Source organism: Anomaloglossus baeobatrachus, chromosome 5 (assembly GCF_048569485.1).
Source record: "Anomaloglossus baeobatrachus isolate aAnoBae1 chromosome 5, aAnoBae1.hap1, whole genome shotgun sequence".
In the NCBI taxonomy this organism is placed as follows: domain Eukaryota; kingdom Metazoa; phylum Chordata; class Amphibia; order Anura; family Aromobatidae; genus Anomaloglossus; species Anomaloglossus baeobatrachus.
This window is the reverse complement of record NC_134357.1, coordinates 75,479,054-75,504,497: the sequence shown is the minus strand read 5'-3', so window position 1 is coordinate 75,504,497 and position 25,444 is coordinate 75,479,054. Positions and strand designations below refer to the sequence as shown.

Sequence of the window (25,444 nt, the reverse complement as noted above, 5' to 3'; positions counted from 1 at the left end):
TTCAGACCCGTCACACTACTTACCTGCCCGGCGACGTCGCTGTGACCGGCGTACCGCCTCCTTTCAGCGTCACAGCTGCGTCACTGAACCGCCGCCCAATAGAAGCGGAGGGGCGGAGATGAGCGGGACATAACATCCCGCCCACCTCCTTCCTTCCGCATTGTGGCCGGGAGGCAGGTAAGGAGAGCTTCCTCGTTCCTGCGGTGTCACACGGAGCGATTTGTGCTGCCGCAGGAACGAGGAACAACTTAGTTACTGCTGCAGTAGCGATATTTGAGAATGGACCCCCATGTCACCGATGAGCGATTTTGCCCGTTTTTGCGACGATGCAAAATCGCTCATCGGTGTCACACGCAACGGCATCGCTAATGCGGCCGGATGTGCGTCACCAATTCCATGACCCCAACGACTTTGCATTAGCGATGTCGTAGCATGTGAAGCCCGCTTTATTTACACGACTGTTCCATTTTTGTGGTCCGCAAAAAACGGTCCTGTTTTTTCACGGATGCATCCATGTGACAATCCGGCCCGTTCCGTATACAGTCCGTGTGTCATCCGTGTGACTTCCGTATATTTATTTATTTTTTTTTTTTTTTTTGCAAACCACAAAAAAACTGAAGGAGAGTCACATACAGTCCAGGGTATCTGGCCAGATGCTGGTCCCCATATAAGGTCTATGAGGAACAGAATCTGGCGCAAAGGGTTAGGAGCAAGTGCTACATACTCGCCGATCACTGGCTTGGCTGTCACACTGCTCCCGTTGCAGCTCTTTGTTCCCGAGCTGGCTGATCATTAGGCTCATACATATTCACTCCCCCCATCTGTGATTGGTTAGAGCCAAACACGCTCCCACGCTGAGTGACCGCTGTCTGACTGCAACCAATCACAGCCGCCAATGGGCGGGTCTATATTGTACAGTACAATAAATAATTATAAAAAACAGCGTGCGGTCCCCCCTCAATTTTGATACCAGCCAAGACAAAGCCTCACAGCTGCTTTCTGGTATTCTCAGGCTGGGGAGACCCACGTCATTGGGAGCCCCCTAGCCTAAAAATAGCAGCCAGCAGCTGGCTGGATTTGCAGCATCCATTAGATGCAGCAGTCCTGGGACTTTACCTTGCGCATCCCGAATGCCCTGGTGCAGTTGCGGTAATACACGGTAATATATGGGGTTGATACCAGCTGTGTAATGTCACTTGGCATCAAGCCCAGAGGTTAGTGATGTCACGTGTCTATTAGATACCAGACATCACACACCCAGTCAGTAATAGAAAAAAAAAAAAAATAGACGACAATTTTTATTTGAAAAAACACTCCCCAAAACAATCCCTCTTTCAACAATTTGTTGGGAAAAAAAACAAATCTGGTCCGGCGTAATCCAATAAGGGGGGGGGGGGGGAAGTCCCACGACGATCCATACTCACTGTCCAAGGCAATGAAGAGCAGAATGTTCCCTATTGGCTGAGAGAACAGTGCAGTGACCTGAGTCAACATTATGAGACGGGATGACGAGCGCTGCTGTCAGGAGGTTAGTGAGGTACATTACCTGCGGTGATAGAAGCCGCTGCACTCCTGACGTCAGCGCTGGTCACAGAGCTCTATGCCCGCCGCGTTCACAATTGAAGTGTCACGATCCTACACAAAAGACATTGAAAAGATGGGCCTGTCAGTAGGTCCTCAAAAAAGCAGGAACCGAACAGAACGGTCGTCTGAATGAGCCCTTGGGATTAGAGCAGCTGAAATCTTCACCCCATGCACATGTATTGACGCCTGTGCAGCTACATCGTTCCTGTTATTGCATCCTTTACAGGTTGTTTGCCTGTACCTTTCTGAATTTACCTGTGGTATGTTGTGAATGCCACAAGAAATAAAACGCAACAGTTTACTTTTTAACCCTTTCATGATGGAACCAACTTCCGTTATTTTCTTTGTCGCTCCATTGGGAGACCCAGACAATTGGGTGTATAGCTTCTGCCTCCGGAGGCCACACAAAGTATTACACTTAAAAGTGTAAAGCCCCTCCCCTTCTGCCTATACACCCCCCGTGCATCACGGGCTTCTCAGTTTTTATGCTTTGTGCGAAGGAGGCACACATGCACGCATAGCTCCACATCTTAGTCAGCAGCAGCTGCTGACTATGTCGGATGGAAGAAAAGAGGGCCCATATAGGGCCCCCAGCATGCTCCCTTCTCACCCCACTCTGGTCGGCGGTGCTGTTAAGGTTGAGGTACCCATTGCGGGTACATAGGCAGGAGCCACATGCTGTTTTCCTTCCCCATCCCTTAATGGGCTCTGGGTGAAGTGGGATCCTAATCGGTCTCCAGGCACTGAGGCCGTGCTCCCTCCGCAGCCCCTGGGGAATCTGCTGGACAGGAGCCGAGTATCGTCAGGGACAAGGCCCTGCTACTATGAGGTACTCTGTGTCCCCGTGGGGACCGCGCATGGAGCGCTGGTGCCATATACACTGCAGCACTGCTGGGTGTGTTAGTGCGCCGGGGACTACCGCGCAGGCCACGCTGTGAGGTACTCTGTGTCCCCGTGGGGACCGCGCATGGAGCGCTGGTGCCATATACACTGCAGCACTGCTGGGTGTGTTAGTGCGCCGGGGACTACCGCGCCGGCCGCGCTTATATGCCGGCCGCGCTTATAACTTTAGTCCCCGGCTTTTGCGGCCTAGTATCGCATATTCCCGCCCCCAGGCCTGTCAGTCAGGGGAAGGGAGGGACGCTGCACAGGACGTCAGCGCTGAGGGCTGGAGCATACTTTGTATCCTCCTCCCCCCTCATTCAGCACAGTGGGGCTCCAGATTCCCGCACTTTCTAGGGCACGCCCACGGCCCCCTCCTCTCCACAGAACGCCGGCAGCCATTCCTGTCAGCACTTCTGACGCTGGAGAGGAGAGACAACAGGCTCTGGGAGGCCCAGGCAGGGATTCTGGTGATCACACAACCGCTTTGAGCGGTCGGTAAGCAGCACCTGAGGTGCTGGCCCCACTGAGTGCCGGAGTGTACATATATATATATATATATGCTTATATGCTATACATTTACACTATACTGTCGCACTGTTGATTTTTGGCTATATACCCTCCTGGATTGTACTCAGAGGAGACAACAGCATGTCGTCCGCAAATAGCAAGGGTGCCAAAGCACAGGCTTACTTTGCAACCTGTACCTCATGTGCGGCTATACTACCGGCAGGTTCCACTGACCCTCATTGTGTGCAATGCTCGGCCCCTGTGGCACTTACTCAGCCGGAACCTCTGCTACTGGTGGCCCAGGTGGAACCACCTGCTACCACTGTCCAGGTGACAGGGACGGAGTTTGCAGTATTTGCTGACAAACTGTCTGAGACTATGGATAAATGGTCTGCTAGGATACTAGAAGCCTTACAGTCCAGACCGGTAACTCAGGCCCCTGGCACTGTTCAATCATTGACCCCAGGCCCCCCTCAATTGGAGCTGCAGAGTGCTCCTGGGGTGACCCATGAGTCCCAGGGTGAGGTCTCTGACATGGACCGCAGTCCCAGTCCGCTTAAGCGGGCTCGCTGGGAAATTCCCTCGACTTCATCACACTGTTCAGGGTCTCAGCAGGAGGACTCTCTGGATGATGAAGCAGAGGTAGCAGATCAGGATTCTGATTCTGAGACCGCGCTTAACCTGGATACACCTGATGGTGACGCCATAGTGAATGACCTTATAGCAACCATCAATCAGGTGTTGGATATTTCTCCACCAGCTCCTACAATTGAGGAGTCAGCTTCTCAGCAGGAGAAATTCCGTTTCAGGTCTCCCAAGCGTCCATTGAGTATGTTTCTGGATCACTCTGACTTCAGAGAGGCAGTCCAGAAACACCGAGCTTGTCCAGATAAGCGTTTTTCCAAGCGCCTTAAGGATACACGTTATCCCTTCCCCCCTGACGTTGTCAAGGGCTGGGCTCAGTGTCCTAAGGTGGATCCTCCTGTCTCCAGACTGGCGGCTAGATCCATAGTTGCAGTGGAAGATGGGGCTTCACTCAAAGATGCCACTGACAGACAGATGGAGCTCTGGTTGAAATCCATCTATGAAGCTATCGGCGCGTCTTTTGCTCCAGCATTCGCAGCCGTATGGGCACTCCAAGCTATCTTAGCTTGTCATGCGCAGATTAATGCAGTCACACGTACATCTACATCTGCTCCGCAAGTGGTGTCCTTAACCTCTCAGGCGTCGGCGTTTGCGTCCTACGCCATTAATGCGGTCCTGGACTCTACGAGCCGTACAGCGGTAGCATCCGCCAATTCGGTGGCAGTCCGCAGGGCCATGTGGTTACGTGAATGGAAGGCAGACTCCGCTTCCAAAAAGTTCTTAACCGGTTTGCCATTTTCTGGCGACCGCCTGTTTGGTGAACGATTGGATGAAATCATTAAACAATCCAAGGGAAAGGACTCTTCCTTACCCCAGTCCAAACCAAACAGACCTCAACCACGGAAGGTACAATCGAGGTTTCGGTCCTTTCGGCCCGCGGGAAGGTCTCAGTTCTCCTCGTCCAAAAGGCCTCAAAAGGATCAGAGGAACTCCGATGCATGGCGGTCTAAGTCACGTCCTAAAAAGACCGCCGGAGGAACCGCTCCCAAGGCGGCCTCCTTATGACTTTCGGCCTCCTCACACCGCATCCTCGGTCGGTGGCAGGCTTTCCCGCTTTTGCGACGCCTGGCTGCCACACGTAAAAGACCGATGGGTGAGAGACATACTATCCCACGGTTACAGGATAGAGTTCAGCTCTCGTCCTCCGACTCGATTTTTCAGAACATCTCCGCCCCCCGAGAGAGCCGATGCTCTTCTTCAGGCGGTGTGCACTCTGAAGGCGGAAGGAGTGGTGATCCTTGTTCCTCTTCAGCAACAGGGTCACGGTTTTTACTCCAACTTGTTTGTGGTACCGAAAAAGGACGGATCCTTCCGTCCTGTTCTGGATCTAAAACTGCTCAACAAACACGTAAAAACCAGGCGGTTCCGGATGGAATCGCTCCGCTCCGTCATCGCCTCAATGTCCCAAGGAGACTTCCTGGCATCAATCGACATCAAAGATGCTTATCTCCACGTACCGATTGCACCAGAGCATCAGCGCTTCCTGCGTTTCGCCATAGGGGACGAACACCTTCAGTTCGTGGCACTGCCTTTCGGCCTGGCGACAGCCCCACGGGTCTTCACCAAGGTCATGGCAGCAGTGGTAGCAGTCCTACACTCTCAGGGACACTCGGTGATCCCTTACTTAGACGATCTGCTGGTCAAGGCACCCTCTCAAGTGGCATGCCAACACAGCCTGAACATTGCTCTGGAGACTCTCCAGAGTTTCGGGTGGATCATCAATTTTCCAAAGTCAAATCTGACACCGGCCCAATCATTGACATATCTTGGCATGGAGTTTCATACTCTCTCAGCGATAGTGAAGCTTCAGCTGGACAAACAGCGTTCACTACAGACAGGGGTGCAATCTCTCCTTCAAGGCCAGTCGCACCCCCTGAGGCGCCTCATGCACTTCCTAGGGAAGATGGTAGCAGCAATGGAGGCAGTTCCTTTTGCGCAGTTTCATCTGCGTCCACTTCAATGGGACATTCTCCGCAAATGGGACAGAAAGTCGACGTCCCTCGACAGGAACGTCTCCCTTTCACGGGCAGCCAAGGCTTCCCTTCAGTGGTGGCTTCTCCCCACTTCTCTGTCGAAGGGGAAATCCTTCCTTCCCCCATCATGGGCTGTGGTCACGACGGACGCGAGCCTGTCAGGGTGGGGAGCGGTCTTTCTCCACCACAGGGCTCAGGGAACCTGGACTCCGACAGAGTCCTCCCTTCAGATCAATGTTCTGGAGATAAGGGCAGTGTATCTTGCCCTAAAAGCGTTCCAGCCGTGGCTGGAAGGCAAGCAGATCCGAATTCAGTCGGACAACTCCACAGCGGTGGCATACATCAACCACCAAGGGGGAACACGCAGTCGGCAAGCCTTCCAGGAAGTCAGGCGGATTCTGATGTGGGTGGAAGCCACGGCCTCCACCATATCCGCAGTTCACATCCCGGGCGTAGAAAACTGGGAAGCAGACTTTCTCAGTCGCCAGGGCATGGACGCAGGGGAATGGTCCCTTCATCCGGACGTGTTTCAGGAGATCTGTTGCCGCTGGGGGATGCCGGACGTCGACCTAATGGCGTCCCGGCACAACAACAAGGTCCCAACATTCATGGCACGGTCTCAAGATCACAGAGCTCTGGCGGCAGACGCCTTAGTTCAGGATTGGTCGCAGTTTCAACTCCCTTATGTGTTTCCTCCTCTGGCACTGTTGCCCAGAGTGTTACGCAAGATCAGGTCCGACTGCCGCCGCGCCATCCTCGTTGCTCCAAACTGGCCGAGGAGGTCGTGGTACCCGGATCTGTGGCATCTCACGGTGGGCCAACCGTGGGCACTACCAGACCGACCAGACTTGCTGTCTCAAGGGCCGTTTTTCCATCTGAATTCTGCGGCCCTCAACTTGACTGTGTGGCCATTGAGTCCTGGATCCTAGCGTCTTCAGGGTTATCTCAAGAGGTCATTGCCACTATGAGACAGGCTAGGAAACCAACGTCCGCCAAGATCTACCACAGGACGTGGAGGATATTCCTATCTTGGTGCTCTGATCAGGGTTTTTCTCCCTGGCCATTTGCCTTGCCCACTTTTCTTTCCTTCCTTCAATCCGGATTGGAAAAAGGGTTGTCGCTCGGCTCTCTTAAGGGACAAGTCTCAGCGCTCTCTGTGTTTTTTCAGAAGCGCCTGGCCAGACTTCCACAGGTACGCACGTTCCTGCAGGGGGTTTGTCACATAGTCCCTCCTTACAAGCGGCCGTTAGAACCCTGGGATCTGAACAGGGTGCTGATGGCTCTTCAGAAACCACCTTTCGAGCCAATGAGGGATGTTTCTCTCTCACGCCTTTCGCAGAAAGTGGCCTTCCTAGTAGCAGTCACATCACTTCGGAGAGTGTCTGAGCTGGCGGCGCTGTCATGCAAAGCCCCTTTCCTGGTGTTTCACCAGGACAAGGTGGTTCTGCGTCCGGTTCCGGAATTTCTCCCTAAGGTGGTATCCCCCTTTCATCTCAATCAGGATATCTCCTTACCCTCTTTTTGTCCTCATCCAGTTCATCAGTGTGAAAAGGATTTGCACTCGTTAGATCTGGTGAGAGCACTCAGACTCTACATTTCTCGTACGGCGCCCCTGCGCCGCTCGGATGCACTCTTTGTCCTTGTCTCTGGCCAGCGTAAAGGGTCACAAGCTTCCAAATCAACCCTGGCTCGGTGGATCAAGGAACCAATTCTCGAAGCTTACCGATCTTCTGGGCTTCCGGTTCCCTCAGGGCTGAAAGCCCATTCTACCAGAGCCGTGGGTGCGTCCTGGGCTTTGCGGCACCAGGCTACGGCTCAGCAGGTGTGTCAGGCGGCTACCTGGTCGAGCCTGCACACTTTCACGAAACACTATCAGGTGCATACCTATGCTTCGGCGGATGCCAGCCTAGGTAGGCAAGTCCTTCAGGCGGCGGTTGCCCACCTGTAGGAAACGGCCGTTTTACGGCTCTATTACGAGGTATTATTTTACCCACCCAGGGACTGCTTTTGGACGTCCCAATTGTCTGGGTCTCCCAATGGAGCGACAAAGAAGAAGGGAATTTTGTTTACTTACCGTAAATTCCTTTTCTTCTAGCTCCAATTGGGAGACCCAGCACCCGCCCCTGTTCCCTTCGGGCTGTTGTTCTTTGTGTACACATGTTGTTCATGTTGAATGGTTTCAGTTCTCCGAAATTCCTTCGGATTGGGTGTATAGGCAGAAGGGGAGGGGTTACACTTTTTAAAGTGTAATACTTTGTGTGGCCTCCGGAGGCAGAAGCTATACACCCAATTGTCTGGGTCTCCCAATTGGAGCTAGAAGAAAAGGAATTTACGGTAAGTAAACAAAATTCCCTTCTTTTTTCGCGTTTTGTTTTTTCCTCCTCTTCCCAGAGCCATAATGTTTTGATTTCTTTGTGGCTCCATTGGGAGACCCAGACAATTGGGTGTATAGCTTCTGCCTCCGGAGGCCACACAAAGTATTACACTTTAAAAAGTGTAACCCCTCCCCTCTGCCTATACACCCTCCCGTGGATCACGGGCTCCTCAGTTTTATGCTTTGTGTGGAAGGAGGCACACATCCACTCATGCATTCTCATATTAGTTATGTCGGTTGGAAGAAAAGAGGGCCCCCACGGGGCCCCTGGCATGTTCCCTTCTCACCCCACTACATCGGCGGTGTTGTTAAGGTTGAGGTACCCATTGCGGGTACAAAGGCCGGAGCCTCATGCCGTCTCCTTCACCATCCCTTAGCGGCTCTGGGAGAAGTGGGATCCTGAGCGGTCATCCATTTACTGGGACCGTGCTCCCTCCGCAGCCCCTGTGGGAATCTGCCGGACCGGAGTCTATTCAACCTCAGGGACCGGGCCCTGCAACTCAAAGGTACTCTGTGTCCCCATTGGGGACTGTGCAGGGAGCGCACCTTCTTCCCGGACGCTGCGGCAGCTGCTGAATTGAGAAGGCCGGCGGACTTCCGCGCCGACCGTGCCTGCTTGTCGGGCGCGGTCTCAAATTTAGTCCCCGGCTTCATCGCGGCCTAGTAGCAAAAATTCCGCCCCCGGGCCTGCCTGTCAGGGGTAAGGGCGGGACTGCCGACCTGACGTCGGATGTGAGGGCTGGAGCATCCTGCATGTTTCCTCCCCCCTCACTGATCACTGTGGGGACCCCAGATTCCCGCACTTTCCTGGCGCCGCCCACGGCTCCACTCCTCCCCTGAGAGCTTCGGCAGCCATTTTTCTTTATCGTTCCTATGGGAGACCCAGACCATGGGTGTATAGCTACTGCCCCCGGAGGACACACAAAGTTACTACACTCAAAACGTGTAGCTCCTCCCTCCCAGTATATACACCCCCTGCTAGCCAGTCCTAGCCAGTTTCATGCTTTGTGTCAGGAGGATCACACACACACATGCATCCTTTTTTGATTTTCATTTTTTCTAAAGATTTGGAAGAAAAGCGGGTCCACTGGACCCCCGGCATGTCCCTTCACACTCCCCTGGCGGCAGTGCTGTTAAGGTTGATTCAGGGCAAGAGCCCTTCATGCCGCGCTCCTTCACCATCCCATGCTGGGGCTCTGGCTTGAAGTGGGAGCCAACACGGTTCTCACTGCTTTGCAGGAGACCGGCCTCCATCCGCAGCCCTTTGACAGGACCCTGTTGGACGGAGCACTGGACCCCCACCCCACCCAGGGACTGGACCCTGCGTCTCAAAGCTTGCTACCACGGAGTCAGCTTCCTCCGAGCTATCTGGCCACGCCAACCACCTCCTTGGTCGGTGGCAGGCTCTCTCCACCTGGCGACGTATGGTTCTAACACGTCTCCGTTCAGTGGGGGCGAGTTTATATCTCCCATGGCTACAGGATAGATTTCTGTCCACCCGCCATACAGATTTTTTCTGTCAACTCCTCCCGGCTCCAAGGCCGCCGCCTTCTCATAGGCCGTGGCATTTCTTGCAGGCCAACGGAGTAATTGTTCCGGTTCCCGACTGGGAACGGTTCTGAGATTTTTGCTTAAATCTATTTCTAGTCCCCGAAGAGGGCGGTGCCTTCCGACCTGGATCTTTAGCTTTTCAAGCATGGTCAGGTGTGGCGTTTTCACATGGAGTCTCGGTCTTGTTCCGTGTGTTTTTCACCGGATCAATCAAGAACCCAAGGAGATTCCCTAGTAGCCATCGGCATCAGAGATGCTTTTCTGCAGGGGTCAATCGCAGGTTCACACCAGCGTTGACTACGTTTTGCCATCAGAGTGGTCCAATTCGTGGCTCTTCCCTTGCGGTTAGCCACGGCCCATCGAGTATTCTCATGGGGCTGCTGTGATTAGGGTCCTGCACCCCTAAGGATTGGCAGTGATCGTTTGCCCTGGACGGCCTTCTTCTCAGGGTTTCATCCAGTGCAGACTCTTAGCAGAGTACTTCGCTTACTCTCACCACTCTAATCTATTCGGGTGGCTTGTCATTCTGTCCAGGCCCACTCTGACTTCGCATCAGAGGTTTTCAGGGACGCAATTCGAGACTCTGTCGGCACTTGTGAAGCTGCTCTTAGTCGATCAGTAGTCCCTCCGCTGGCGGTCGACGTCGTTCTATCAGACACCAAATAAGGTGCTGGTCAGACAGTGGCGTCAATGGAAGCGATTCCTTGCCCAGTTTCTCCTGCGTCCTCTGAGACTGGAGGGTTTCCGCTGTACACGTGACCTCCCTCCTTCTCGGAGTGGTGGCTTCGCCACTGACCAGGGGCTCGTTGCAGTGGTGGTATCGGCCACTCTGTCTCAGGGATGCTCCTTCCTGGCCCCGTCCCGGGTGATTCTCACCAGGGTGCTGGTCTTTCCGCCTTGGGAGCAGTATATCTCCACTGTGGAGCGCAGGGCGCTTGGACTCTGTCCGAATCAGTCCTCTGGTTCAATGTGCTGGAAATCAGAGCTGTATTTCTAGCTCTCTAAGCCTTCACCATCTGTTGGCGGCTAGGCACATTCAAGTCCAGTCGGACAACGTGACAGCGTTTTCCTACATCAACTTCCAGGGCGGGACACTCAGCCGCCTGGCAATCTTGGCGGCTCATCATTCTTCAGTGGACAAGGGACTCCTAGTCCACCATATCCGCAGCCCACATCCTAGATGTGAAAACTGCGAGGCAGACTATTTCAGCTGTCCAACCGTGGTCCACAATCCTCAGGTTTTGCGGTAGGCACACTGGTTCATGTTTGATCCCAGCTTCGTCTCTACCTCTTGCCCAGAGTCCTGCGCAAGATCAGTTAAGGGGGCCGTCGGGTCATTCTCATTTTCCAGACTGACCCAGGCAGGCTTGGTACCCTGACCTGCTCCTTCTGTCCGTTGGGTTGCCATGGCATCTTCCGGACCGTTCAGACCTTTTCTCAAAAGGGTCCGTTTTTTCCGTCAGAATTCTGGACTCTCAGATTGACGGCGTAGCTCTTGAGTCCTGGATCTTGGCGACTTCTGGTATCCTTCCTGAAGTCATCTCCGCTATGACTCGAGCTTCAAAGTGTCCTTTGACCTTTTTAGCCTTGCCGACCCTCCTGTCTCTTTCACAGTCCGGTTTACAGCTAGGACTATCCCTCATTAAGGGACAGGTCTCGGCTCTGTCAGTATGTGCCAGCGGCGTATCGTCCGGCTGGCTCCGGTGCGCTCTTTTCAGGGCGCATCTCACATTATTCCGCCTTTCCTGCGGCCTATGGAGCCCTGGGACCTTAATCCGGTCCTCCCGGTTCCCGGAAACCCCCCTTTGCGCCTCTTAGGGAGGTTTCTTGGTTTCATCTTTTACAGAAAGTAGTCTTCTAGTGGCTATAATTTCCCGCCAGAGAGTTCTGGCTGTACTCTCTCGGAGTCACCCCCTTCTTGGCCTTTTGCATCAAGACAAGGTGGTCTCCGTCCGACTCCGGACTTTTTTCCCTGAGGTGGTTACTGCTTCCACCTTATCCGGGGCAATTTTCCTGCCTTCCTTTTGTCCGGCTCCTGTTCATCGCTTGAGAAAGCGTTGCATATCCTGGATCTGGTGCGGGCGCTCCGGATCTATGTGTCTTGCACCGCCGTTATTAGGCAGTGCACCTCTCTCTGGTGCTGACCGCTAGTCAGCGTAGCGGTCTCTCGGCATCTAAGCCGACCCTGGTTCGTTGGCTTAGGTCGGCCATTTCCGAGGCCCAACAAGTGTACTCAAGTGCCTTCCCCGCCGGGGATCAGAGCACATTTGATCAGACCTGTCGGTGCCTTTTGGGTTTTCAGGCTCCAGGCTACGGCTCAGTAGGTCTGTCAGACTGCAGCTCGAATAGTTTGCATACTTTTTTCGAAGCTCTATCCAAGGCATGCTTATGCTTTGGCAGACGCGGGCTTAGGCAGACGCATCTTTCAGGCGTCTGTCGCCCATTTGTGAAGTTAGGTTTTGCCTGCTTCTCAGTGGTCTGTTTATTCCCACCCATGGACTGCTTTGGAACGTCCCATGGTCTGGGTCTCCCATAGGAACGATAAAGAAAAAGAGAATTTTGTTTACTTACCGTAAATTCTTTTTCTTATAGTTCCGTCATGGGAGACCCAGCACCCTCCCTATTGCCTGTTGGCAGGTTTCTTGTTCCGGTGTCTTCACCGGCTGTTCTTGTTGTAGACAGAGGTTCCGGTTCTTCCGTTTTTTTACTCTGTCTCTTCTTGTGGGTGGATGTCCTCCTTCAGCTTTTGCACTAAACTGGCTAGGACTGGCTAGCAGGGGGTGTATATACTGGGAGGGAGGAGCTACACGTTTTGAGTGTAGTAACTTTGTGTGTCCTCCGGGGGCAGTAGCTATACACCCATGGTCTGGGTCTCCCATGACGGAACTATAAGAAAAAGAATTTACGGTAAGTAAACAAAATTCTCTTTTTTTTGGCATTCTGCCGGTGGAGGATTCTCAGTGAACAGCTCTGCAGCTCCGGGGGACCTAAGGCAGGGAATCTGGAGGACACACACTCCACTTGTTAGCGGTCGGTAAGCCACACCGGTCACCCGGTGCTGGTCCCCCTAGGGTGCCGGAATAGATACGTATTTATATATATATTTCTGTTCGGTCGGGCTGTATACCCTTTTTTGCCCATATACCCTCAGTGATCATTCTCCTAGGAGACAACAGCATGTCGTCCACAAGGAGCAAAGCTGTTAAGGCACAGGGTTTTTTTGCGGCCTGTACCTCTTGTGGGGCTATGTTACCTGCGGGTTCCACCTACCCTCACTGTGAGCAATGCTCGACCCCTGTTTCGCTTGCTCAGCCGGAGCCTCGGTCACTAGTGGGCCCCTCGGCTCATGTAGACCCCCCTGTCCAGGCGGCAGGGACAGAGTTCGCCTCTTTTGCTGAGAAACTCTGAGTCACTTTCACAATCCATGGCTCAGTCTATGGACAAATGGTCTGCCAAGCTGCTAGAAGCTTTGCAGTCCAGACCGGTCCTTACACAGGCCCCGGCCCCTGTTGGATCGTCGCCTCCAGGCCCCTCTCGGTCCGCGCCGCAGCGCGCTCCCAGGTTGGGCCCTAGGTCTCACGTGGAGGACTCCTGCCCGGACCACAGTCCTAGACAGGCTAAGCGGGCTCGCTGGGAATCTTCCCCGACTTCTTCACGCTGCTCGGGTTCCCAGCTTGAGGACTCTCTGGAGGACGAGGCGGACGTCGCAGCTCAGGGCTCTGACCCTGACGTCGCCATTAACCTTGATACACCTGAAGGGGACGCCTTAGTGAATGATCATCTCGTCCATCAACCAGGTGTTGGATCTCTCTCCCCCACCTCCTACTGTAGAGGAGTCGGCGTCTCAGCAGGAGAAACACCAGTTTCGGTTCCCCAAACGTACACGTAGTGCGTTTTTCGATCACTCTAACTTCAGAGACGTTGTCCAGAAGCCCAGAGCGGTTCCGGACAAGCGCTTTACTAAGCGCCTCACTGACACGCGTTACCCCTTCCCCTCTGAAGTCGTTAAGGGTTGGGCTCAATGTCCCAAGGTGGATCCTCCAGTCTCTAGATTGGCGGCTAGATCTGTGGTATCGGTTGCAGATGGCTCATCGCTAAAGGATGCCACTGACAGGCAGATAGAGCTCCTAGTGAAGTCCATCTATGAGGCCACGGGCGCGTCTTTTGCCCCGGCCTTTGCAGCCGTGTGGGCACTCCAAGCTATCTCAGCTTGTCTGTCTGAGATTAATGCGGTCACATGTAATTCTGCTCCGCAAGTTGCGTCTTTGACTTCTCAAGCGTCAGCTTTTTCTTCCTACGCCATGAACGCAGTCCTAGACTCTGCTAGCCGTACAGCTGTGGCATCCGCTAACTCTGTGGCAGTCCGCAGGGCCATGTGGCTGCGCGAATGGAAGGCAGACTCGGCCTCCAAGAGGTTCTTAACCGGTTTGCCGTTTTCTGGCGACCGCTTGTTTAACGAACAATTGGATGAGATTATTAAAGAATCCAAGGGAAAGGACTCCTCCTTACCCCAATCCAAACCTAAGAGACCTCAGCAACGGAAAATACAATCGAGGTTTCGGTCCTTTCGTCCCTCCGCCAAGCCCCAATCCTCTTCGTCCAGCAGGCTGGAGAAAGGCCAGAGGAACTCCTATGCGTGGCGGTCCAAGTCACGCCCCCAAAAGGCCGCAGGAGGCACTGCCTCCAAGGCGGCCTCCTCATGACTCTCGGCATCCCCTAGCCGCATCCTCGGTCGGTGGCAGGCTCTCCCGCTTTGGCGACGCCTAGTGGCCACATGTTCAAGACCGATGGGTGAGAGACATTCTGTCTCACGGTTACAGGATAGAGTTCAACTCTCGTCCTGCGGTTCGTTTCTTCAGAACCTCTCCGCCCCCCGCTCAGGCCGACGCACTTTTTCAGGCAGTGGACGCTCTGAAGACAGAAGGAGTTGTGATCCCCGTTCCCCTTCAGGAACGTGGTCGCGGCTTTTACTCCAACTTGTTCGTGGTGCCAAAAAAGGACGGATCATTCCGTCCCGTTCTGGACCTCAAGCTACTCAACAGACATGTGAGAACCAGACGGTTTCGGATGGAATCTCTCCGCTCGGTCATCGCCTCGATGTCACAAGGAGACTTCCTAGCATCGATCGACATCAAGGATGCTTATCTCCACGTGCCGATCGCACCCGAACATCAACGCTTCTTGCGTTTCGCCATCGGGGACGAACACCTTCAGTTCGTGGCATTGCCTTTCGGCCTGGCGACAGCCCCACGGGTTTTCACCAAAGTCATGGCATCCGTTGTGGCGGTCCTACACTCTCAGGGCCACTCGGTGATTCCCTACTTAGACGATCTCCTAGTCAGGGCCCCTTCTCGGGTGGCGTGTCAACACAGCCTTACCGTCGCTCTGGCGACTCTCCAGCAGTTCGGGTGGATCATCAACTTCCCGAAATACAAGTTGACACCGACCCAATCACTGACTTACCTCGGGATGGAGTTTCATACACAGTCAGCGGTAGTCAAGCTACCGCGGGACAAACAGCTCTCTCTGCAGGCAGGGGTGCAATCTCTTCTTCGGAGTCAGTCACACCCCTTAAGGCGCCTCATGCACTTCCTGGGGAAGATGGTGGCAGCGATGGAGGCAGTGCCGTTCGCGCAATTCCATCTGCGGCCACTCCAATGGGACATTCTCCGCAAATGGGACAGGAGGTCGGCATCCCTCGACAGGAACGTCTCTCTTTCCCTTGCAACCAAGACGTCACTTCAGTGGTGGCTCCTTCCCAATTCTCTATCGCAGGGAAAATCCTTCCTACCCCCAACCTGGGCTGTGGTCACCACGGACGCGAGCCTGTCAGGGTGGGGAGCGGTTTTTCTCCACCACAGGGCTCAGGGAACCTGGACTCCGATAGTCTTCCCTTCAGATCAATGTTCTGGAGATAAGGGCAGTGTATCTAGCCCTATTGGCTTTTCATCGGTGGCTGGAGGGCAGGCAGATCCGTATCCAGTCGGACAACGCCACTGCCGTCGCATACATCAACCACCAAGGCGGCACTCGCAGTCGTCAAGCCTTCCAGGAAGTCCGGCGGATTCTGCAGTGGGTGGAAGCCACAGCCTCCACCATCTCCGCAGTTCACATCCCGGGCGTAGAAAACTGGGAAGCAGATTTTCTCAGTCGTCAGGGCATGGATGCGGGGGAATGGTCTCTGCACCCAGAAGTGTTTCGAGAGATCGGTCGCCGCTGGGGAACGCCGGACGTCGATCTCATGGCGTCACAGCACAACAACAAAGTCCCGGCATTCATGGCACGGTCTCAGGATCACAGAGCTCTGGCGGCGGACGCGTTGGTTCAGGATTGGTCGCAGTTTCGACTGCCTTATGCGTTTCCTCCTCTGGCGATGCTGCCCAGAGTGTTACGCAAGATTAGGTCCGACTGCCGTCGCGCCATTCTCGTCGCTCCAGACTGGCCGAGGCGGTCGTGGTACCCGGATCTGTGGCATCTCACGGTGGGTCAACCGTGGGCGCTTCCAGACCGCCCAGACTTGCTGTCACAAGGCCCGTTTTTCCATCTGAATTCTGTGGCCCTCAACCTGACTGTGTGGCCATTGAGTCCTGGCTCTTAGCGTCTTCAGGGTTATCTCAGGATGTCATTGCCACCATGAGACAGGCCAGGAAGCCAACGTCCGCCAAGATCTATTACAGGTCTTGGCAAATCTTCTTATCCTGGTTCTCTGATAACGGTTTTCCTCCATGGCCGTTTGCCTTACCCACTTTTCTTTCATTCCTTCAATCCGGAATGGACAAGGGTTTGTCACTCGGCTCTCTCAAGGGCCAAGTATCGGCGCTCTCCGTATTTTTTCAAAAGCGCCTAGCCAGGCTTCCGCAGGTCCACCCGTTCCTGCAGGGAGTTTGCCAGATAGTCCCACCTTACAAGCGTCCGCTGGAACCCTGGGATCTTAACAGGGTGCTAACGGCTCTTCAGAAACCACCTTTCGAGCCGCTGCGGGATGTCTCTTTATCACGTCTTTCACAGAAGGTGGCCTTTCTAGTGGCAGTTACATCACTCCGGAGAGTGTCTGAGCTTGCAGCGCTGTCATGCAAAGCCCCCTTCCTGGTGTTTTCACCAGGATAAGGTGGTTCTGCGTCCGGTCCCGGATTTTCTCCCTAAGGTGGTATCTCCTTTTCATCTCAATCAGGATATCTCCTTGCCTTCATTTTGCCCTAATCCAATTCACCAATGTGAAAAGGATTTGCACTCTTTGGATCTGGTGAGAGCACTCCGACTCTACGTGTCTCGCACGGCGCCCCTGCGTCGTTCAGATGCGCTCTTTGTCGCTGGCCAGCGTAAGGGTTCGCAGGCTTCCAAGTCAACCTTGGCTCGGTGGATCAAGGAACCGATTCTCGAAGCCTACCGTTCTTCTGGGCTTCTGCTTCCTTCAGGGCTGAAAGCCCATTTTACCAGAGCCGTGGGTGCGTCTTGGGCATTGCGGCACCGGGCTACGGCTCAGCAGGTGTGTCAGGCAGCTACGTGGTCTAGTCTGCACACTTTCACGAAACACTATCAAGTGCATACCTATGCTTCGGCAGACGCCAGTCTAGGTAGGCGAGTCCTTCAGGCGGCGGTTGCCCACCTGTAAGAGGGGGCCGTTTCGGTTCTTTTTATTGAGGTATTCTTTTACCCACCCAGGGACTGCTTTTGGACGTCCCAATTGTCTGGGTCTCCCAATGGAGCGACAAAGAAGATGGGAATTTTGTTTACTTACCGTAAATTCCTTTTCTTCTAGCTCCTATTGTGAGACCCAGCACCCGCCCCTGTTCCCTTCGGGCTGGTTGTCTTTTTGTGTACACATGTTGTTCATGTTGAATTGTTCTTTTGGTTCATGGTTTTCAGTTCTCCGAACATCCTTCGGATTGAATTTACCCTAGACCAATTTATAAGTTTTCTCCTTCCTGCTTTTGCACCAAAACTGAGGAGCCCGTGATCCACGGGAGGGTGTATAGGCAGAGGGGAGGGGTTACACTTTTTAAAGTGTAATACTTTGTGTGGCCTCCGGAGGCAGAAGCTATACATCCAATTGTCTGGGTCTCCCAATAGGAGCTAGAAGAAAAGGAATTTACGGTAAGTAAACACAATTCCCTTCTTTTCTGTGCATGTAGACATATGAGGGCTTGTGTTTTTTTTTGTTTTTTTTTGTTTTTTTTAGGACAAGTTGTACATTTTGAATTTCACCACATAGTGTGCGGGAAAATGTGGACAAAAATTCCAAATGGGGAGATATTGTAAAACATCCCCCCACATTTGTGAAATTTTAACCACCCCCACCCCCACCCCAACCAATAATTTCACAAATAAATGTAAAAAATTTCACCCTAATTTTACCACTGTCATGAAGTACAATATGTCTTGAAATAAAGGTCTTAATCACTGTGATCCATTGAAGTGTTCCAGAGTCAGCGCATAAAGTGACACTGGTCAGAAAGGTGACTTGTAGCTGTGTAATTGTATAGACATGTCGAGATCTGCCATTTACTGTGCTTCATTTTTGGCTTTTTATGTTTTGCAGAAACCACCATATAACTGAATTCTTTAGACCGTCTAACAAGCCAGGTATGCTGCGCACTGAGCGCTTCTATCATGTGGTGTGAAAGCTTTATGCTCCCTTATTTTATTTTTTTTTTTTCCCTTTCAAGGTCTCTTGAATGTGTTTCAACAGATTTATCTCTTGGTAATTTATCTGTGGATAAAATGCTACTGGTTTAAGCTTTTTCACTCCACCCCCCTTTCCACGGTCAGACCTGTCCTTTTTGATATTTTTTACTACATTAAAAGGCTACTTCTAGGAAAGGATTGTTGCAGATGATACTTAATTATTTATTATTTTTATTTTTTAGCTCTTTTCTCACAGCTTTTATTTCCGTTCCATTAAAAGTCAAACACCAAGATGTGAGCTGGGAATAAGTAATTGAATTTGTTCTTCCGTGATCCAGTGTCCTGTCCAGTTCTTCATTTTAGCCTGTTGTCCTGAGCACCTCGGGAGCTTAGAACTGTGACGTTATAAAAATCTGCACAAAAAAAGCAACTGAAAAGACATGCATTTTTAATTGCGGTTGCTTCTTTTTTTTTTTTTTAGTCATGGCGATCACTGGGGTTCAGGCCGCTGTACCCTTGCAGTCGCGCCACCTTGTCACAGGCTGATCTTACAGCCAGGACCCGGATTTTGCTGCCAAGAGCAGTGCCTGCGCCACTCCCGGCGGTTTATCCCCCCCTGATGCTGCAATCAGTGCAATGGCAGCTTTCAGGAGGCAGGGAGAGGAATCGCTTACCTCTCCCTGGCGATCGAGTCCCTGTAATAAGATCACAGGGACCCAATTGCTGCCATAGTAACCCTGGGTCATCACCACAGACCAGGGCACCTATGTCACCATAGTTCCCTGCAACTAGGTCCCTTGGTAAAGACCTCAAGGGCTAGGTGCAGGGAACCCCGGCCACGTCACAAGGTGAACAGCATTCATGCCAGCACATCTGCGGAGAACCCCGGTGATCCGATTGCATGAACTCAATGCACCTTGTGACGTCACTGGACTTCCCTGCAGCAAGGTCCCGTGGTAAAGACTGACAGATGAGGCTGCAGGGAATTCCTGTGATGTCAAAAAAAGCCCAAAAAAAGCAACGTGGGCATTACACATGCGGTTTTTTTTTTCCGGCCTTCTTCACTGACTCTATTAACATCAATTGGTGAAAAAATGCAGAAACAATGGACATGCTGCTTCTTCTTTCAGCAACAAAAACTGCAAGGAGAAAAAAAGCAACGTGTGCACAGCAAGTCAGGATTCTCATACACTTTGCTACAATGCTTTTTCTTTGCTTCTATTGGTTTAAAAAAGCAATGCAAAACGCTAAAAAAAACGCAACATGGGCACACGGTCTTACTGGGCTCCATAATGTCACCTGGCCTACGATGAACCAAAGGCGCTGAGGATGCCGTGCACAAAAGTGAAGACCGGCTGACATAGAACACCGGACTAATCCCTCAACTGGGCAGGAGAATTACGTAACACTTTAAGGCTGCGTGCCTACGATCAGTGTTTGCAGCGTTTTGGACGCAGCATGCTTCAGCTGTCTCCAAAACGCTGCGTTGTACAGCACAAGCATAATGGATGGGATTTCTAGAAATCCTGTGCCCACTGTGCTTGTTTTTTCCGCAGCAACCACTGACCTGCGGAGCGTCTTTCCGGACCGCAGCATGTCAATTGTTCACTGCGGAATCACATGCGTCCTCCGTAGAGAGAACTCTAGCGAGAGACCGCAGCGCACCGAACCCTGATCATGGGCACGAGCAGCTGCGGTCTCCTGCGGAGGACACTCGCGGACCCGCTGCATCCAGGACGCAGGGAGTCCTGATCGTGGGCACATACCCTAACTCTACTTTTGACATATAGTTTTAACAAAATGCAGTGAGTGGCGTCATATTGTGGCACCTGTTGCTTGTGGGAGTTCATTGAGAAAAGATGGATTCTGCCTCGTATACAGTATATATTTTACTGGATGACACTGTATGTAGAGACTCAGCCGCTTCCATATTCCATAAATTGTCAGTGGCCAAATGCGCAAATGCCAATCATGTATAGTTTTGTTTTTTTTGTTTTTTGATTTTTATTTTTCTAAGTGGTGAAAAAAATGTAAGAAACAAAAGTTACTTGTGCCTCTATTTTCCGAGAACCCGTATTGTTTTAATTTTTCGAGATCTGGGGCTGCGTGAGGGCTTATTTCTTTTTGTGCCCTGAGCTGATGTTTTATTTATACCTTTTTGGGGAAGATGCAATGTTTTGATGATCTCTTACTGCATTGTATTGCAATGTTGAAACTGGCAAAAAAAATTAGAAAAATGCCAAAATTACATTTTAGTTTTTTTTTAATATTTTTTTTTTTATGCTACTAGATAGATACAGGGACAGTTAGGCAGGGATTAGCAATATGCACCCAGAACTGCTCGTGGTTCTGGGTGTATACTGCTAATCCCTGCCTAACTGTCCCTGTATACACTAGCATAGATAAAGAGATCTTTAGAAAAAGTATTTCTAAAGATTTTTTTTTTTCTTTTTTACCGTATTGCTAATGAGCGCGGGAACTAGTCCCCTGGGCGTTAGTTCCCCGGCCAGTCGCCCCCATTGGCATGTAAGCATGCCCCTGTGGACTTCTATGTCGGCCTCAGGTTGAGGCTTGAAAGTCGAGTAGATTTTTGCATATTACTCAGAACATTTTAGTTATTTTGTAAAAAAAAAAAAAAAAAAAAAAAGGGTGCTTTGGTTTCCATATTCTCACTTTTTTTTTTTCTGTTCTTTATAATTGCCGCTTTTTGTCCCATAGATGCAGATGCGCTCATCTCTGCCCTAAGAGGAGCCGTCGGCAGCGAGTCTATGAAGCTGCAGAGCGACTCTGCCCAGTCTTGGAATGAAAAGTCTCCTGTATCTCAGAGACCGAGATGGATCCCATCACCCTCCTCTTCATCACCTTACTTTAGCCCCAAAATTGACCTCTGCCTAAGCAACAGGAAAGACAATCAGAAAATTGTAAGAAATTGCGAAGAATTTTGTCAAAATTGTGGAGACAGTTTACTGTTACCGAGGGTGTTACTGAAAAGACTGAAATTACCTGTCGGTTCACAGGTTTATGTAGGAGACAACAAAGGGTATAAAATATGTTCAAATAATAAAAGTTGTCACACCCCCAACAGTGATACCAGCAGGTACTCGCCACCTATGAGACTCAGGTCACATTCTAGAAGTAAACGTGCGCTGACGTTTTCGGGGAGATCTCCTATGTGTATCGACCGGTATTTTGATATTAAGTGTCAGACTACGATAAGTAGCCAAAGCAAGTGCTCTGCTTCTAACTTATTAAGGTCAGATTTACAGGCACCCCTGGACTCAGGCCAGGATGATATAACACAGAAGAAACACATGGACCCGATTGTTAATTTGGGTCAGTTTGGGCAACAGGTATGACCGTGTGCAGCCTGATAGTAGTGTGTAGAAGTGTTTTTCCCTTTAAATCACAGACTTTGTGGTATTGTAATTGTGTAGTAATCACCCTATAGCTGTCACCAAAAGGGGAATGTGTCATCAGAAATTGCCTCTATTGTTTAACTCAGCTTTCCTTAAGCAGCGCCATACGCTTATGGTGTTCTAATTAAAGAACAATAAAAAAAATCCTGAAATCTTGCAGTTTTCATTTTGACCAGAGTTTTAATTTTAATTTACGCATTCTTTTTCTGTAATGATCGCTCTTCAGTAGCCATGTCATTATCAGCACAGGCATCACCACTATTGTACAGTGTAATGATACCCATCACCAGTCTTTGGCTGCCCTTTTTTATTTAGTGAGAGTGGGCTGACCCAGATTGGGGATTTCTCTAAATGAATGTTATTGTCAAAAGTGTTCAGAAGTATTAATACCACCAAAAAAAGCCCAACTTTCTAGGAAAAGTCCGAACTTCCCGTTTGAGGAATCCTAAATCTCAACACTGTTTAAGAGTGAGATCTCTGCGTCAACCCAGCCCTGCGGTGTACGTTACTAAGCTAACCTCAATCTCTACTAGAGAGAAGCTCGGTTCGGCGGGGGTCCAAGGTCGGTTTGGGACCTGGACATGACAGTCACTAATTGGGCAGCTCCCGTCTCTGCCCACATGCAGCCAGCCATACACAGAACACTTCCGTTGGCGGTAGGGCAGGCTTTTTCCGTATTTTATTTTTTGATGCACACTACATCCGATTATGCTGTTGTTACTCCCAGTGTGCGCCATTCAAACACTGCAAGCGGCTCACACGGAGCGTACCAGAGCACAGCGATGCTCGCGTAAGTGAAGTTCATATGTAAAGCTCCAAAACTCTGAACCCTATCTCTGTTGTATATATGAGAATTCCGAACCTCGGGTACGTTCATCTCTACTTTCTGAGGTTATTGATCAGTAATGTAAAGTACATGGCAGCGCTGGGTTAGTGCGAAGTGTGAGAGCTTTTGCGGAGGCTTGTGGAAGTCCCCTCTGCATTCTGGGATCCCCCAACCTGGAAGTTTGGGCCCAACTTTTTCAAGTAAGTCTGACCCATTCAGGAGAATTAGGAGTACTTTTTTTTTGTTTTTAAATCTACAGTGTGTCCACCCATATCCTGTCCACCGCCATTAACTTGAGAACGGCGGCAGCTATAGGCATAGAAGTGGTGTCTAGGTATAGTAAAGTATCCATGCGCTACGCAATGAAACCACCTATAGCGCCACCTGGTGAAAAACAACGGAGTTAGCATTTTTATTTTGAAAATGGAACGAGAGAGAGAAAAAAAACTGAATTACAAAGTTGTAGGGCATCATCAATTCAATACGAATTGTCACCTTGCATACAGAAATGCTATGATTAGAACGTGTAAAACTCACAAGGCTGTGGACGTGAAGCGATACCTCATGGAGAACTTCCTACAAGTCATTGGGTATGGTGGCTGTGTGGAGTGGCCTCCACGCTCTCCTGACCTGACCCCATTGGACTTCTTTCTGTGAGGTCACATCAAACAGCAGGTGTATGCGACCCCTCCACCAACATTGCAGGACCTACGACGACGTATTACAGATGCTTGTGCAAACGTGTCACCTACCATATTGCACAACGTGCAGCAAGGTACAGTATGCTGTCCAGAGGCCAGATGTGCATTGCAGCTGACGGGGGCCATTTTGAGCATCAAAGTTAAATGAGCACCATATGCGTGACCAGCATGCAATGTTTTTTTTGGGGGGGGGGGTCATGGGTTTCAGATCATAGCATTTCTGTTTGCAAGGTGTCGATTCGTATTGAATTGATGATGCCCTGCAACTTTGTAATTCACTTTCTCTCTCTCTCTCTCGTTCAGTTTTCGAGATAAAAATGCTAACTTTGTTGTGTTCCACCAGGTGGCGCTATAGGTGGTTTCATTGCGTAGCGCATGGCTACTTTACTATACCTAGACACCACTTCTATGCCTATAGCTGCTGCCGTTCTCAAGTTAATGGCGGTGGACAGGATATGGGTGGACACGCTGTATATAGATTGATGGATAGATGATGCTGTACATACAAAGTGTAGACAAACACCTTGTACTCGACACGAAAGGATAAGCCGCCCCCCCCCCACCCCCATATCACATTAGGACGTCTATTACTGAGGACGCCTTACAGTCCGTCCTGTGCATAAAAAAAATAGACAGAATGGAAAGAAAATAGTAAGTGCACTTTTGATAAAAATGTATACTTATAGTGAAATCACCAGTCTGCTCAAATTTTTTTTTTTATTAAAACAAATTAAAAAGCATCCTCAGATTGGCAATAGATATTCTTCTAAAGCAGATAAGACAGAATCACACTGTTGAGACTATGTGATCATCATTGCTTCCCTCCCTGCGCAGTGATCTCTGCACAGGTCACGGCGCATGCTCACAACTCCCCCGTGCAGGTCAGTCATTTCCAGACTACAGCTACCTAGGGTCAATGTGGCTGCTCTTAGCAGTGCATCAGCTCAGGTAAGATTGCCACTTCAATTATGTACAAATTAAATGGAAAAAAAATGTAATTTGAAAATAAAGAAATCTTTAGTAAAGACTTAGATTTTACTTATTAAAAAAAAAGGTGACACATTCCCTTTAAATGCAACAATTATTGTATCCAACTGGGAATATTCAGTTCGTCCGGTTACAACTGATATCAGAATCTGATAAATCTCCAGAGATCTGTGTAATATGATATTTTTATTGCTAAAGCGGGCCAAACACTGGAGATATCATCAAATTTGGTGGGATCAAGCCACAATTTCTTACTATTTGGAGCCTCTCAACTGTCTTGACCGCAGATATTTGAGGGGGAATAGTATCTAACATCTTAATACTTTCTGTGGAAGATCTGCCCCTCTCTCCTTGGATGATAGTTGTGTGGTCGGCTTCACCTAAGACCTTGGGTTTCCACTGGATTCGGCAGTTGTTGCATTAGCCTTTTGTGTATCTCCACTATGTGCTGGTGGTGGATTCTGCTGCGACTTACATCTGTCATATTGGTTTTACTTTGTTGCTTATTTTTCAGGTAAATAACATCACTTCCACCCCTAGTGATGGCTGTAATGACCAGTCGTCATCCCCAGCTGTTAGTGATTGCTCTTCTCTACCTGATTCTGATGATGCCAGTGTAACGAAATTTAAGAAAGCCGCTCCTCGCAAGATCCTGTGGGATCCTTTGGACAATGATGAATCATTTAAAGGCTGTTCTTTAAGTAGTGGTGATGATGACGAGGACGAGAAAGAGCTCTTTAAACCCTTGGATGAGATTTTAAAAATGGCTACAAAACCGGTTCCAACCACGCCACAAAGGCAAAACCTTGACCACTCGTTTGTTTCGTTATCACAGTCCCCGCTCCTTACAGATCCAGTAAGTGTGACATCAAAGAAAAGTCCCAGTTGACTTGGTTCGTAAAAGGGTTTTCTCCATTTTGAAAGACACTTTTCACATCGGGTTCTTTACCGGCTTGTTCGACCCAGAGGAGCATGACTTGTGTCAACAGCTGACCAGTGTTGTGTATGAGGGGAGCCGGCTGACTGGTTCATATCAATACCGAAGCCAGCCCCTTTCTATTTCTCGTCCAATGCATAGACTAAAGGAGGCTGGCGTATCTATTGAATTGAGCAGTCAGCCACCTTCCCCCCCCCCCCCAAACAGCATGCGTTCAACACAAGTCTGAAGTAGATCTGCCAGGCACTGTGAATGATGATGTTACTGGTAAGCATATTTTAAAGGGAACCTGTCAGCAGAAATTTCTTTGTCGCTCCTAATTGGGAGACCCAGACAATTGGGTGTATAGCTATGCCTCCGGAGGCCACACAAAGCACTACACTAAAAGTGTAAAGCCCCTCCCCTTCAGCCTATACACCCCCTGTACTGCTAC

The 25,444-nt window shown here is 50.6% G+C and overlaps 1 protein-coding gene across 3 annotated transcripts in view; it reads left to right on the top strand.

The window, feature by feature from the left end:
* Positions 1–25,444, top strand: part of SLF2 (SMC5/6 complex localization factor 2) — a 160,472-nt gene that overhangs the window by 18,152 nt on the left and 116,876 nt on the right. For 2 of the 3 annotated variants that reach the window (XM_075348594.1, XM_075348595.1), the window contains 3 exons: positions 18,059–18,102; positions 20,863–21,494; positions 24,589–24,930. In XM_075348594.1, coding sequence (XP_075204709.1) covers positions 18,059–18,102; positions 20,863–21,494; positions 24,589–24,930 — 1,018 coding nt within the window. The remainder of the gene's footprint in view (positions 1–18,058; positions 18,103–20,862; positions 21,495–24,588; positions 24,931–25,444) is intronic. The other variant, XM_075348596.1, reaches the window with a different exon arrangement.